Genomic DNA, 12,914 nt, shown 5'->3' with positions numbered 1-12,914 from the left:
CGATTCGGGTGAAGAGCAATGCGTGTATTATAAACTCTTTTAACTTATTTGTTACATAACGAAAATGTAGATAGAGGAACCGCATGTCGTCGTTCAGAAGAAAAATTCATCGCGAGTTACGTTGCTCGCGTTGTTGGCGCGGGTTCAAAGGACACGCTGCGTTCATTCAGCTACCAAACACTATACATTTATACGTGTAATAGAACTCCATTTATCTGAACTTCGTTTAGTCGAACGAGATTATAATTAAAATCTTCTTTGCTATTTAAACGTGAATTCTAATTACTTAAGTGAGGAAAAATAAGTTAGTAGAGGATCGGTAAACTTCTATCGCTTAATGCAATAAGAGAGAAAGATCTTAGGAGCCTACGGTTAAATAGTCAACGAGAGTCTAAAATTTTATTTGATCGACGTAGATTTTAAAATCAATTTCGTCGATATAAACATGAAGCTTGCTGGACAAAAGATATTCAATGTCTTCCTTCTATTTCAATGGAAGGCTCGTATCTTTTGGATCACAGGTCGATATTTTTAAATATTTCTTCACTGTCTTAGATCGAACGACGTTTTCTACTCGTACTGATAAGTTAGTAAGTAGAGTAAACTCCTAATCGCTCTCAGGTTCAGATAAATAAAGTTCTATCATTACAAGCTTTCCTTCTCATGATCTTTGTGCGATCACGATTTCACAACGAAGTACGACGCGTGTTTCAGTGCCGTGGAAAAGACTAAACCGCGAGCGACCAACGAAATTTCTACGAGGATCGTGTGCAACCGTGAAGTCTCATTTCTAATCCAGCCGGTATATGTATAGAAATATGTTTCTCTTGATCCTAGGATGACTCCTCTGAGATTACTTATTTATAATGGTGATAATGGTAATCACAAATATTTATCAAAGTGAATATTTTCAAAAAATAACATTCCAAACAGGCATACGTTCGCACAATCCCTGTAAAAGTGAGAAGTTTAAACGTTCTTCCAAGATTTACAGACTCAATGATTACGAACCAATTACATAACGGTTTACTCACATATATTGAAAATTCATTTTCTCAAGAACAAAATCTGCGCATTACTAACGTCAATGATAACATACAATCGATGTCGATCTCAGAAGTGATTCCAGAATCGGCATAACGTGTTGTTCTTTGCCACGAGCCAAACGCTATTAGAGAAACCATTAAACGAGCGACAAATCCCGGCAGAACATAGCACATCCATCAATCCAACGGAAGCTCGAGTCGCAATTATCGAGATTGATAAAGTACAACGTTGAGTCATATCAGAACCGAACGTACGAAATGCCGAGCCGTGCTCACCACGTCGACTCTCACCGATCAATCGAGAGATGCGGTCGCTCTATCTATGTACAAAACATAGGGGTAAGTCTCCAATGTACGCAAATTGTGGATCCTCAGCCGGCAAAACTAATAAAACTGAATAAAACGAATAAGATGAATAAATTAAAGAGAACAGGTACAACAATGAAAGAAAAAAAAGACAAAAATAAGTAAAAAAAAGATGGTTCCACGAAAGGGAAGATCCGGCGGGCGGTGACTTACCCCTTACTGTGGAAAGGTGTACCTCTGTCGAAGAAGCGAGTAACTTCTTAAGTCGTATACTGTATCATACCATTCGTAAGACGTAAGCACCCATAGAATTACTCTAACGATTTAGTCGTAACCAAAACCTGTCGAGCGTTCCTCGGTTTCGACCAAGGGGATCGTTCTCTCCGGGACGAGAAAACGACGCTCGCCCCGTCCTCTTCGTTTTTTCCAAAGAAACTAAAATAAGAAAAAAATATATATATATAGATATATATATATAAAGTAACGAAGTGAAATAAAACAATGGGAAAGAGAAAAAAGAAGAAAAAAATTAAAAAGAAAGTGACTCCGTGGGACGTCGACGGGCCTCTAATGTAGATAGGGTGTTTTCATGTGTAGCGTAGGCGTGTAGAGAACATAGTCTTAGCGCGAGAATGTACATCAGAATGTATTTCGATTGCGATGTGTCCTCCTGTGTGACTCTATTGTACGTGTACGTATATGTATGTGTGTGCATACCATGCATGTATGCGTGGGAGAGAGAAAGAGAGAGAGAGAGAGAGGGTGAGACTGGGAAAAGGAAAAGAAAATCGCGTACGATACCACGGATGAGTGGAGTAAGTGGTAGAAGGAGGAGTAGGCGTGATTCGCACAAACTGGAACACTGGGATGATAATAATAACAATGACGATGGCGACGATGACAATGATGGATGAGAGAGGGCGAAGGGTGTTTGACACTAGCATAGACCGCGTTAGGCTAGGTAGATAAGCGACCCCTTCGAGAGGAAAAAAAATGAGTTTCGTCAAGAAAGACGAAAAAATATCGTGCAATACGGACCACGATGTAGCAAGGTTGTGAAAATTTGTCAAGAATTCAAATAATTCTTAATGTCAATTCGAGAGAAGAGAATTAACAGATATATCACACGTGGACCTGAAATCTTAACCCAAAGCTATATGAAAAAATTGTTAATACAGAACTGTTTAAAGTACATTAAAATAATAATTTATACTTCCACCATAATTTCTCTTTCTAGATTATCAAAATAGTAAAATAATAATTAGCTGGAATACCGTTAAACCTGGTTCATATTACTCAAATTACCTGAATCCAAATCACTCGAATTAAGATAGATTGACTAATATGAACGAGGTTATTAGTCCTGAGTCATTTTCATTTTATTTTGCGTAAATCTAAAATATGCAATTATACAATCCTAAATGGGTCCGTAGTCCTAGTAAAAAGAAGTCTCATGATGGAAGATAAAGTGGAAGTAAACAGTAACCTCGATATCAATTAACTCGTAGATTATTAACTATCTCCACCCAAAATTGAATATTACTAATAAATAGCTTCAGCTTTCCAAGCTCTGCAATTATGCAAAGGTCCATAAACAAAGTGAAAGTGGCACCTCGTATCTTCTCCTTATAAGATATCAATCATTGCAGCTACTCGATGGTCTTGATTTACAACCTCGCCATATCGTGGCCCGTAGGTCGCGAGAAACAGTGGTAGCAGAAAGATGGAATCGTGGAACGGGACATAGATGAAAGAAGAGCCGAAGCAGTGTAAGCAGAAGAAGAGCAGCAGGGGGGTGGGAAGGGGCGCTGTTGTTGTTCTTGTTGTCGTGCGCTTGTATTAAAGTCGCCATGTTCTAATTAAACGTGCCGACGGGGTTGTATCAGTCGTCGGCAAAATCAATGTGACTTTCTCTCGTATCTGTGTATGCACACATATACATGTGCACACATATATACATAGCAACATGGAGAAGTTCGCGTAACGAGTATGTTGCTTGTAAGTTAGGTTGACTACGACGTTGTTGAGAGGAAGAGAGACATAAAGGTTCGTATCGCTGCTCCCTTTCTTCCTTGAAGCGTAAACGAAACCTGGAAAAAAAGAAAAAGGACAATAAAGGAAAGAAGCAGACACAAAGGATAGCACTGTGAAACGAGAACCGGATTGAGAGTCGTAGGAGGAGGGTTAGATAGAAAATAAAAAAAAATTGGAAAGAAAAAAAAAGAAGAGGAAGAAAAAGGGGGAAAAAGAAACGTTAGCAACACACGGTAGGTCAGTCTTGGTTGTCGGCGGTTGGCGAATTGGTCGGGTTGCCATGGAGAACGCTGGGTATTCCCTGGATTCAGGCCCGCCCCAACGGGAAACCCCCATTCGGGAAATTCGTGGCGTCGCCGAAGCTGCCGCGGTGCCGGAGGTTTAGCTCGGCTCGGCTAATCGATTCTGCTACCAATCAGCGCCCGCGCCGTTCCTCCTCGTCCTCGTCCTCGTCCTCATCCTCCTCGCGCCGCTACCTACAACATCTCTCGACTTCTCACTCGACCCTTTGTGTAGGGGTCTCTCTACACACCCGCGAAACTCCTCCCTTCTCTACCACGAGATTCCATCATAATTCTCTCTCTTTCTTTCTCTCTCTCTCTCTCTCTTTCGGTGTGCTCCACCTACGTGTGTACCCTTCACCATACTCGTGGTACCACTTTTACCTAAGCAGCCCAACCGTCTGATCCCTATGTACGGTTATTATAGTGAGTGAGGAGCTGGGTCTTGGATAGAAGGGCTGACTGAAGGCTGGCCAATCGACGTTTTAACCTTTTCCATTTCTTGGCCTTTCTCTTCTCTCCTCCAAGGTGAAACGTTTCTCAAAGTGTTTATACATATGCACTTGGTAAGGTTGCACATAGAAAACTATGGGAGATTGAAAAATGGTTGGTTGATTTGTAGAAGGAAAGAATGGTTTAGAATTTACGTGTATTTAAAAGTTAAGTTAAGTTAAGTGAGTTGAACTAAGTTAGTAGAAAATTGTTGTTTAGATTGCCTAATTTTTTTTATTAGAGATAGGGAAAACTTTTATCAAATACAGATTTAAATTTGAAAGAAAAACCGTTGACTGGTGTTTAGAAAGTCGTTGTAAATATTCAAATTCAAATTTAAAGAACATTATTAATAGTGGTAATACATGAAATATCTTGCATTATCTTAACAATCAAATGAGGATATTAAAATTATCAACAATATAATGGCGTCTGTAGAACGAAATCAATGCAAATAAGTTAACATTTCCGCATAAATATATATAATATTTGAGCAAAATATTATTTCCTCGTTTAACTTACATTTATACAAAAACGATTACACTTATTTCAACTTTATAACTATTTATACAATGTAAAGTTAACTTACATCCTTTTTAAAATTCCAGATATATAAATGTAGAAAGCATGATCCTCAAAAGCCATTCCATTTTTAAAATATGTACCTAGGAAACACAGAAATCCAATTTCTCAGAACCAACATCGAAATATCAAACATCCCTACTAACACGAACTTCTAAAATTTGTTTTCCCCAAAAACTAGGGCCTTAAATCTTAAAGGTTGTCGAACTTCGCTCCAATATATGGTTCTATTTGAAAAACTCACGAGTAATAATTCTTTATTGTTTGAAAAAAAAATGGAAAAATATTATTATTATCGATGACTCATTAATTATAATAATTAAAATGACTTTGAGAACGTGTTTTATTATATGTAAGGTATATAAAGACATCAAATTGTTGAGAGATCTCGTTCCGGATTAACGACAGGTAACCTGCGCCTGGAGAACCTTGAACTATCACCGATGTTTATCAGACCGCCTGGGTGTATGAAAATGTGCAACATTATTCACAGCGAAAAAGAAATTACATAATTAATCGTAGAGATTCTTAAAACTTTCTAACCGACGATATAATCAAAATGAGTTTGAAACACTTGGCTACCGGTAAGATTATATTAGTGAAACTTGATATTAATATAATTGCAAAATAATTCCTTTTATACTATCGTTCTGTAGGATCAGTTGCCCCGCCCATTGTATCTGGAAAAATACGTTTGTATAGCATGCGATTTTGTCCGTATGCCCAAAGAATTCATTTAGTACTTGACGCGAAACATATACCGTAAGTAAACTAATTTTTCAAATTATAATTTAACTTTGAAAATTTTGTTTATATTTTTCACACATTGCAAACAGATGTTTAATTCATATTTTCTGTTTATTATAATTTTTAAATGCTTTATTTTTGTTTATAAATGCAGTAACTATTGTTTATTTATTTTTGTAATAATCTCAAAACCTCTCTTCCTCTCATACAAATACATATACATAGATATGCACTAAATTGTTTATTTTATTGTAATATTATTCCCTAATTACAGACATGATGTTGTTTATATTAATTTGACAAATAAACCTGAATGGTTACTAGAAAAAAGTCCTTTGGGCAAAGTTCCTTGTATAGAATTGGAAGGAGGAGAAACATTATATGAAAGCCTTGTGATTGCTGAATATTTGGATGATGCATATCCACAAAACAAACTTTATCCTGGTAATCCCCTTGCTAGAGCTAAGGATAAGTTGTTAATTGGTAGATTTAACTCTGTTATAAATACTTTGTATAAGGTATTTATTTCTCATATATACAATGTACTTATGCAAAATACAAATATTATGTACAACTAGAAATATTTTTATTTTAGTTATATGTCAGTACATCTATAGACAGAGACATATTTGATGAAGTCTTATCAGAATTGGGTCTTTTTGAAAGAGAACTTGTATCAAAAGGAACACCATTCTTTCATGGTAGTTCTCCTGGTATGTTAGATTTTATGATATGGCCATGGTGGGAGAGATCTGATGTAGTTAGAGTTTTACGTGGAGATCAGTTTACTATACCACGTGATAGGTTCAAGAGATTGGTAAGTTACAAACATATTATGTCAAATGTAATATAAAATTATCCTATACAAATTAGGGTATATAAACAACAAATTTTTCTTTTTTGTTACCTATACAATACTAGTTGGAATGGAAATCTGCCATGAAGGAGAATCCTGTTGTTCGAGCTAGTTACTTAGATACCGAAGTACATGCTAAGTACATGCGAAGTCGTCGTGCTGGAACGCCACAGTACGATTTAGTTACTGCTTAAGTTAATAACTTCTAATTTGTATCTTCAAATATATATGTTTATAAATAATATAATATATTTAGAAATGAAACATTACTCGCAGAATGTTGCTAATAATTTAATGATTATCAGTTTATAAATGTTGTGAATTTGTTGTAAAACTAATATAAACATAACTTTCTATTTCGTTAACTATTTGTGTAATAATCATAACAAATCTATTTTATATTATGAAATATATCTACGTGATTTAAATAAAATATATTGGCATATCAATCTTTCTGGAAATTACCATATAATTTGATCATAAATGCTAATTAAATTTTGAATATATATTTATAAAAGAAAGTTACTATTGCTAAAACCTATCTTGCAAAGTAACTGTTTCTATGTCAAGAGACATTTTTTACATTAGTAATATTGCAATACAATATACAATATTTATAGAGAAATCTGCTATATTAGTAGAAAATTTGAGCAACATTAAGAAATTTTTTTCTAACAATACCCAATAAGTATAAAATTACAAAAAAAATAATTATAATATAAAAACTGAATAAATGTCTAATATATTACATTAATGACATTTCTTAAAATATGCATGATTTAGGAATGTTAATTTATATCGTTCCATAAAATAATACATATAAACCATAGAGCAGAAAACATGCAAAAATCATGCTTGCTGCTACCATGAATGACTTTGTATTTTGTCTCCTTAAGCTTTTTAATTTCTCTTCATTTTTTACAAGTACCTCCTGAATTTCTTCCAGTTTCGACTCTAATTCCTCACGAGTTTCCATTGTGAGCAATTTCGTCTTGAGTCTTTTTTTCAACACATCCACCTTGTACATGGATTCATTTAATGTATCTTCTACCTTCTGTATCTAACATGTATATAAATATGTTTAAAAACCAGAAGCATAGGTTAAGATAGAATAATTTCAGAAACTAAAGTATAAAATACATAAAATCTATTATCTTATTTTTACATATACCTTTGTCATAATCGTTTCATCCTGCGTCATTTTGACTTTAAATGTATGTATGTCCTTTTCTGTTATATAAAACACAAATTATCAACATCTCAAATTCGTATTCTGAATTTTAATGTTACCATGTGTTAGATGCATGTATTCTCACTAACTTGCTGAATACAAAATGGCGGTACAAACCAAGCTTACAGATATCAATAAGATAAATTACAAAGATAATTTTTATGGTTTTCTACTTACAAGTATTTAATTTTCAAAGAATTTCAATAAGAAACTAAAGAGCAGTAAAGTTACATGCACCTTTTTTACGTTTTATAAAAGTATAATTACGTCTTATATTGTTGCGATTTTTAAAAAATGCATACACACTCTCTTATCTAAATATTTATGGTATAAAAGCAAGGAAAGTCATAATTAATATTAACACTTTCTGATATGAAGTATAAATTTAATCTTCATCAGATTATAAATTCATGAATTTTATTGAAATTTTACAAAATTATATTTATCATAAAATTATGCATGTAAATATGTATATATATGTATATATTAAATCTACTTTTCATGAGAGAATTTATAACAAAACTAAAACATTCCACAATCATATATAAATCATGAAATTTAATAATATATTTACACCTAATAGGTAAATGTAGATATAATGAGTACTATTATTATGTATGAAGTGAAAGTAACATAAATATAAGGATTAGAAATTAAAAGTGCTAATGAATTATATAAGTACTACTTAAAAAATGATTTAATTTTTTGCACATCATATTACACACATAACAGTTTTTTTTGCATTTCCACTCATCATCTCATACGTACATTATATTTATAGTACTTTCTCATAACTTAAATAAAATTATTCCACTTTCTCTGTTATTTCTTTTTTCACATATAGATGAAATTAAATCTGTAACATAAAATAAAATAATATAGTAGAGTGACCGGATATATTCAATTTACTCAAAAAGGTATTATATGATAATTACCTGCAAAGTGATTGTGGTAGAGAGGAAATAATAGGTCCATATCCTTGGGAGTTATCATACAATTCAAACAACGGAGCAGCTACTAACTTATAGTTTTTAGGTACTGCAAATAGAGCTAAAAAGTTCAAAAATAATTATGCCAATTATTGAGTCTTAATTTACTTCTCAATGTAACAATATATTTCTGTCCTTTATATGCTACCTTTTTCTTGCAGCTGAACAAGAAACAACCTCTTGTGTTCCTTTGGTTTGGTAATATGTGGTGGTACATAAGGATACTGAGGTGGTTCAAAATTTGGTCTCCACCAATTTCCTATGGTATCTTCTATCACCCATTCTTGTTTAACTCCATCTTGACGTCCAAAGGTCTAAAAGTTATTTCGATATTATAACATCAATCATGTCAACTTTGCTACACTTCATAGACATTAAAATACAATCTTCTTCGTTCAGTCCACTAAGAACATGGTTACACAAATTTGTTTACATACTTAAAACGGCTGTATAATCTTGTTAGTTCGGCTAACAATTAACTTGATCACAGAGATGCCTTAATATGTTCCTGTTAGCTTCTATATAATCAGTAATACAGGCCAAAAGTATTTATTCAAATACTTTCAGTTCCTTTTACTTACAGATACCTAACTAAATGAAACAGCTGTTGTACATACATTTATCATTTTAATTAAAAAATTGACAAATGCATAAATATAAGCTCAGCGAACCGCCTATTTGTTATGTGACGAAGAATCACGGTCCTACGTACTTCAATTATTTTCTAGCAAGAAGTTTTAGGACTAAACGTTATTTGATACAATTTTCTCCGTTTGTCTTTTCAATGAATTACAACAAAAAATCCATTAATGGTATATACAATACAATCTTCTTGTCATAATATTACAATCTTCACATCTTGCTTCTTTTATGTCTGAGTTAACATGTATGACGAGTGACACAAGAACAATGTTCTTAGCTAACCATGATATGTATAATGTAACAAGATATAATTTCACTACTATAAACATTGAAATGTCCGGGCATGCAGCGCACTAAAAATGTAAATGCTAATATAAGTAAAAATTCCCTATTCTGAGCTACAGGCCCGGTTACATAAGTTCTACAAATGTTTGGAAGATTAATACAATCGATTCTTGAACAGTGTTACAATCTAATATATCAAAGTGCCACTCCTAGCTACCTCGTAAGGTAGCATAAGGCGTCGTGCTAACTGTTACCTCTGTAAGGAGCCGTTTTAGGCCCTCTACCTCGTCTTCTCCTGCATTTAGCTCTCCTCCGGGTCTACAAAACAAAAGTACAAAAGTTAACAAATATTTGTATATACTTTAATAAACATGATGCAATTAGATATCCTGATATCCAAATGAATTTTCCTCTATACCTAATGAAGATAATACATATACTTACAATTTGAAGAATGTTGTTCCCAACTGAAGTAGCAGGACATGTGGCAATCCATGTTCATGCACCAACAAAACCCCTTCAACACTGCGACGCATTCCAATTTTATCAAATTCATCTCGCATACGCTGAAACCTTGCTGGTACAGACGGATCTTTCTCGAAGAGTGGCTCTTTTGTTCCAAACGTATAGTTTGTCAAAGGATATCTATGATAAATGAGTTTTATTTTTGTGTTAGGTTCTTACTTCTTATGTAATCCTTCAGTAACTAAATCCAGTCTCTTCAACATCACTTTCACAAATAATAATATTACAATATATAACCATAAAGATTATACAGGTACTCACAATGCATTAGATAGTTTTGAGCATATAATTTTGTCCCCAAACTTTATATTAAGTTCCACATTTTTATACAAGACAAAAAATATCATTTTTTTCATGCAAGCAAGAGGAATAACATACAGATTTATAATATAAAAATAATTACTTTATATGTAACATTTTTCATATTTAAAAAAAACAAATTTCATATTTAAGAATGTATATATACAATGAACAAAAAAATATATATAATAAAATTATGCACAAGTATATGTAGCAATTGATCAAATTTACACCCGTATGATTTACAAAGCATGTATACAAATACAGCATTGTTCAACAGATTATCAAGGTATTTCTGTTTGCATACTAAATTTTTATATGAAAACCACATATGTTGTGATTACTTACTGTTAATTATGAAATACAAAGTATCAACTATAATTGATGCATATAAAACACTATATTACTTATAACATTACATTTTACATTAGTTATAAGTAAGTTATATCAAATGTAGTCATATCGTATGTTTAGAAATACATAATACATATATTTATGCTACTCTTATATTTCTCCAATTTTTTCCTATCACATATGTATATGTTGTGATTTGTAAATTGTATGCTAATAGACTTCAACAGCTTCTTTTTTTTTAAAAGAAATATCTTGTAATACTTTGTGATATTATTAAATACTATATAATCATAAATTTGTCAAAATATCAAAATGTGAATAAGTAATTAAAGTACTTATACATATATAATTAATTCATTACATTATATGAACTGAGTTTATTACTCATTTATAAATATCAATTGATATTTGGTGATATGTTTGAAAATTTATAATAAATGTGTTACATTTTCTAATATATTATTTCATTTTTGAAACATTATCAATATAACGCATGAATGAAGGATATAAATCTCAGATGCATTGTGCAATATTCTACTAAAACTTATTCATTTTAGAAAAAATTATTTGAAACATTCATAATATCTATGCATATTATGCTATTTCTTAAATTAAACACTAAGTATAATTATGAACTATCTGAGACAAATACATTCATAATAATATAGATATACAAAAACGTGTTATACTGCAAAATTTATCTTACATAAAATATGAAAGGCCAATTTACTAATAAAAAAATACAAATATCTGTAGTTTTAGCTATCACAGCTTATATAAATCTAAGATTAATAGTAGTTTGATTTGCGAAATTATTTTATACATTTTTCCTTTTTATACACAACAAAATAATTTGTAGTATACAAGTAGAAACAATGAACAGTGACGATACAACTGTTTTCAAGTATATACGCATTACAAATAAACAGTCACATTATTACGGTGACTGTAAAAATAACAGAACATGTTTCCGTACGCAAACATACATTCAATGTATAAAGGATACCAGCGTACATTGCATACGGTGGCTACAACTTTTATAAATTCATAAATATAAAAGAAATTAAATTTGTCTTTAGCTTCATCATAATTAGAAGCTTATACCTTGTGCAAATAAAGCACAAAAGGTATAACTTTATGTCATATTTAGAAATTTTAAGCAAATAATTACTGATTTAATTCATAATTACAAGGATATATATCTTATTCATGGTGCAAAAAAAAAAAAAAATGCTTTATCATATCGACAATTTCACACTACATTAAAATAGTTGGTTATGTTTTACGATAGCGAATAATAATGAATTATTGAATAGTCAATAAATCGATACAATGACGTGGATAAGGTTATTGCTTAAAATTTCCGTGAGTACTTAACGGAAAGATGAACAGCCGTCTCATGGTTGTACCATGTAAGATGCATTGAAAGGTGTTAGGAACATAATTTTAATTGCTAGCGTCTCTTAACCGGCCATAGTTGCTCTACAGGAGAGGCAGTCAAAACATTAACTCTAAAAAATAATGTAATTGAGTCACATACTGATTATCACTTACAAATTAACTGTCCTGTTGATAGTTACAGACTGATTCTGTACCACTTTCCCTTCAAAGGAACTGTTACTAGCTCTTCTTGGCCAACCACTTCCTTTAACTTGAGTTGTTGCCATCGCCATTTTTCCTCGTACCGCGCTCCACAATCCCAACACACCAACATCTAGCAACGGAATCGACTACTTCGGTGCTTCGTGTCGTGCCTTCTCGAATATCCCGAATCTCAAATCTGTTTCGCGGGCCAACCAGTGTTGCCAAATGTGTAGATTACCCTAATCCTCCTTTATACTCGATATATCAAAGATATGTTTATAATAAAAATATTTATACTAATCATAATTATGTAGTAATATTAGACAGATATTATATAAATATTTTTAGTAATTTATTACGTTAATACGATAATAATTTAATAATTATATGCTAACCATTATAAATTTATAATTTCACTGACGAGTCGGATCAAGAGAGATAAATAACACCATGTGACCAAAGTTTAGGGGAAATAGAATTAGATTTACGGAAGATTGTGAAACCACAAATACAATGATCACAAAAAGTATTTATAAACACCCTTATTATTAAATTAAATGTTTTTTCGTAGTTTTTACATACTACCAGAAAGGAAATTTCTAATCTGATACTATCAACTGACACGAAATATAATATAATTGAACCTAATTATTTAATATA

General features: G+C 32.1%; 3 protein-coding genes across 4 annotated transcripts; 1 reads left to right on the top strand and 2 right to left on the bottom strand.

Moving 5' to 3' along the window:
* The first annotated feature begins 4,900 nt into the window (after window positions 1–4,900).
* On the top strand, window positions 4,901–6,793 carry LOC117236127 (pyrimidodiazepine synthase-like). The gene is made up of 5 exons (XM_033498817.1): window positions 4,901–5,325; window positions 5,398–5,503; window positions 5,763–6,006; window positions 6,084–6,305; window positions 6,410–6,793. Exons 1-5 carry the CDS (start codon window positions 5,301–5,303, stop codon window positions 6,536–6,538), a joined length of 726 nt encoding a protein of 241 aa, XP_033354708.1. The 5' UTR covers window positions 4,901–5,300; the 3' UTR covers window positions 6,539–6,793.
* Window positions 6,067–7,689, bottom strand: LOC117236129. 2 transcript variants are annotated; one of them, XM_033498820.1, is made up of 3 exons: window positions 7,516–7,688; window positions 7,273–7,404; window positions 6,067–6,503 (listed from the first exon to the last, which is right to left on the bottom strand). In XM_033498820.1, exons 1-3 carry the CDS (start codon window positions 7,543–7,545, stop codon window positions 6,480–6,482), a joined length of 186 nt encoding a protein of 61 aa, XP_033354711.1. In that variant the 5' UTR covers window positions 7,546–7,688; the 3' UTR covers window positions 6,067–6,479. The 2 variants fall into 2 exon arrangements, with proteins under 2 accessions (XP_033354711.1, XP_033354710.1); XM_033498819.1 differs by lacking the exon at window positions 6,067–6,503 and having other exon boundaries at window positions 7,071–7,404; window positions 7,516–7,689.
* A 259-nt stretch (window positions 7,690–7,948) lies between these two features.
* LOC117236128 (cleavage and polyadenylation specificity factor subunit 5) lies at window positions 7,949–12,435 on the bottom strand. Its single transcript, XM_033498818.1, has 6 exons — window positions 12,225–12,435; window positions 9,936–10,136; window positions 9,746–9,809; window positions 8,713–8,878; window positions 8,511–8,625; window positions 7,949–8,431 (listed from the first exon to the last, which is right to left on the bottom strand). Exons 1-6 carry the CDS (start codon window positions 12,341–12,343, stop codon window positions 8,410–8,412), a joined length of 687 nt encoding a protein of 228 aa, XP_033354709.1. The 5' UTR covers window positions 12,344–12,435; the 3' UTR covers window positions 7,949–8,409.
* Between the last annotated feature and the right edge of the window lie 479 nt (window positions 12,436–12,914).

Source organism: Bombus vosnesenskii, unplaced genomic scaffold (genome assembly GCF_011952255.1).
Source record: "Bombus vosnesenskii isolate JDL3184/JDL3185 unplaced genomic scaffold, Bvos_JDL3184-5_v1.1 scf7180000013340, whole genome shotgun sequence".
Lineage (NCBI taxonomy): Eukaryota > Metazoa > Arthropoda > Insecta > Hymenoptera > Apidae > Bombus > Bombus vosnesenskii.
Note: the sequence above shows the minus strand (reverse complement) of the source record. Positions and strands in the feature narration are given on the sequence as shown.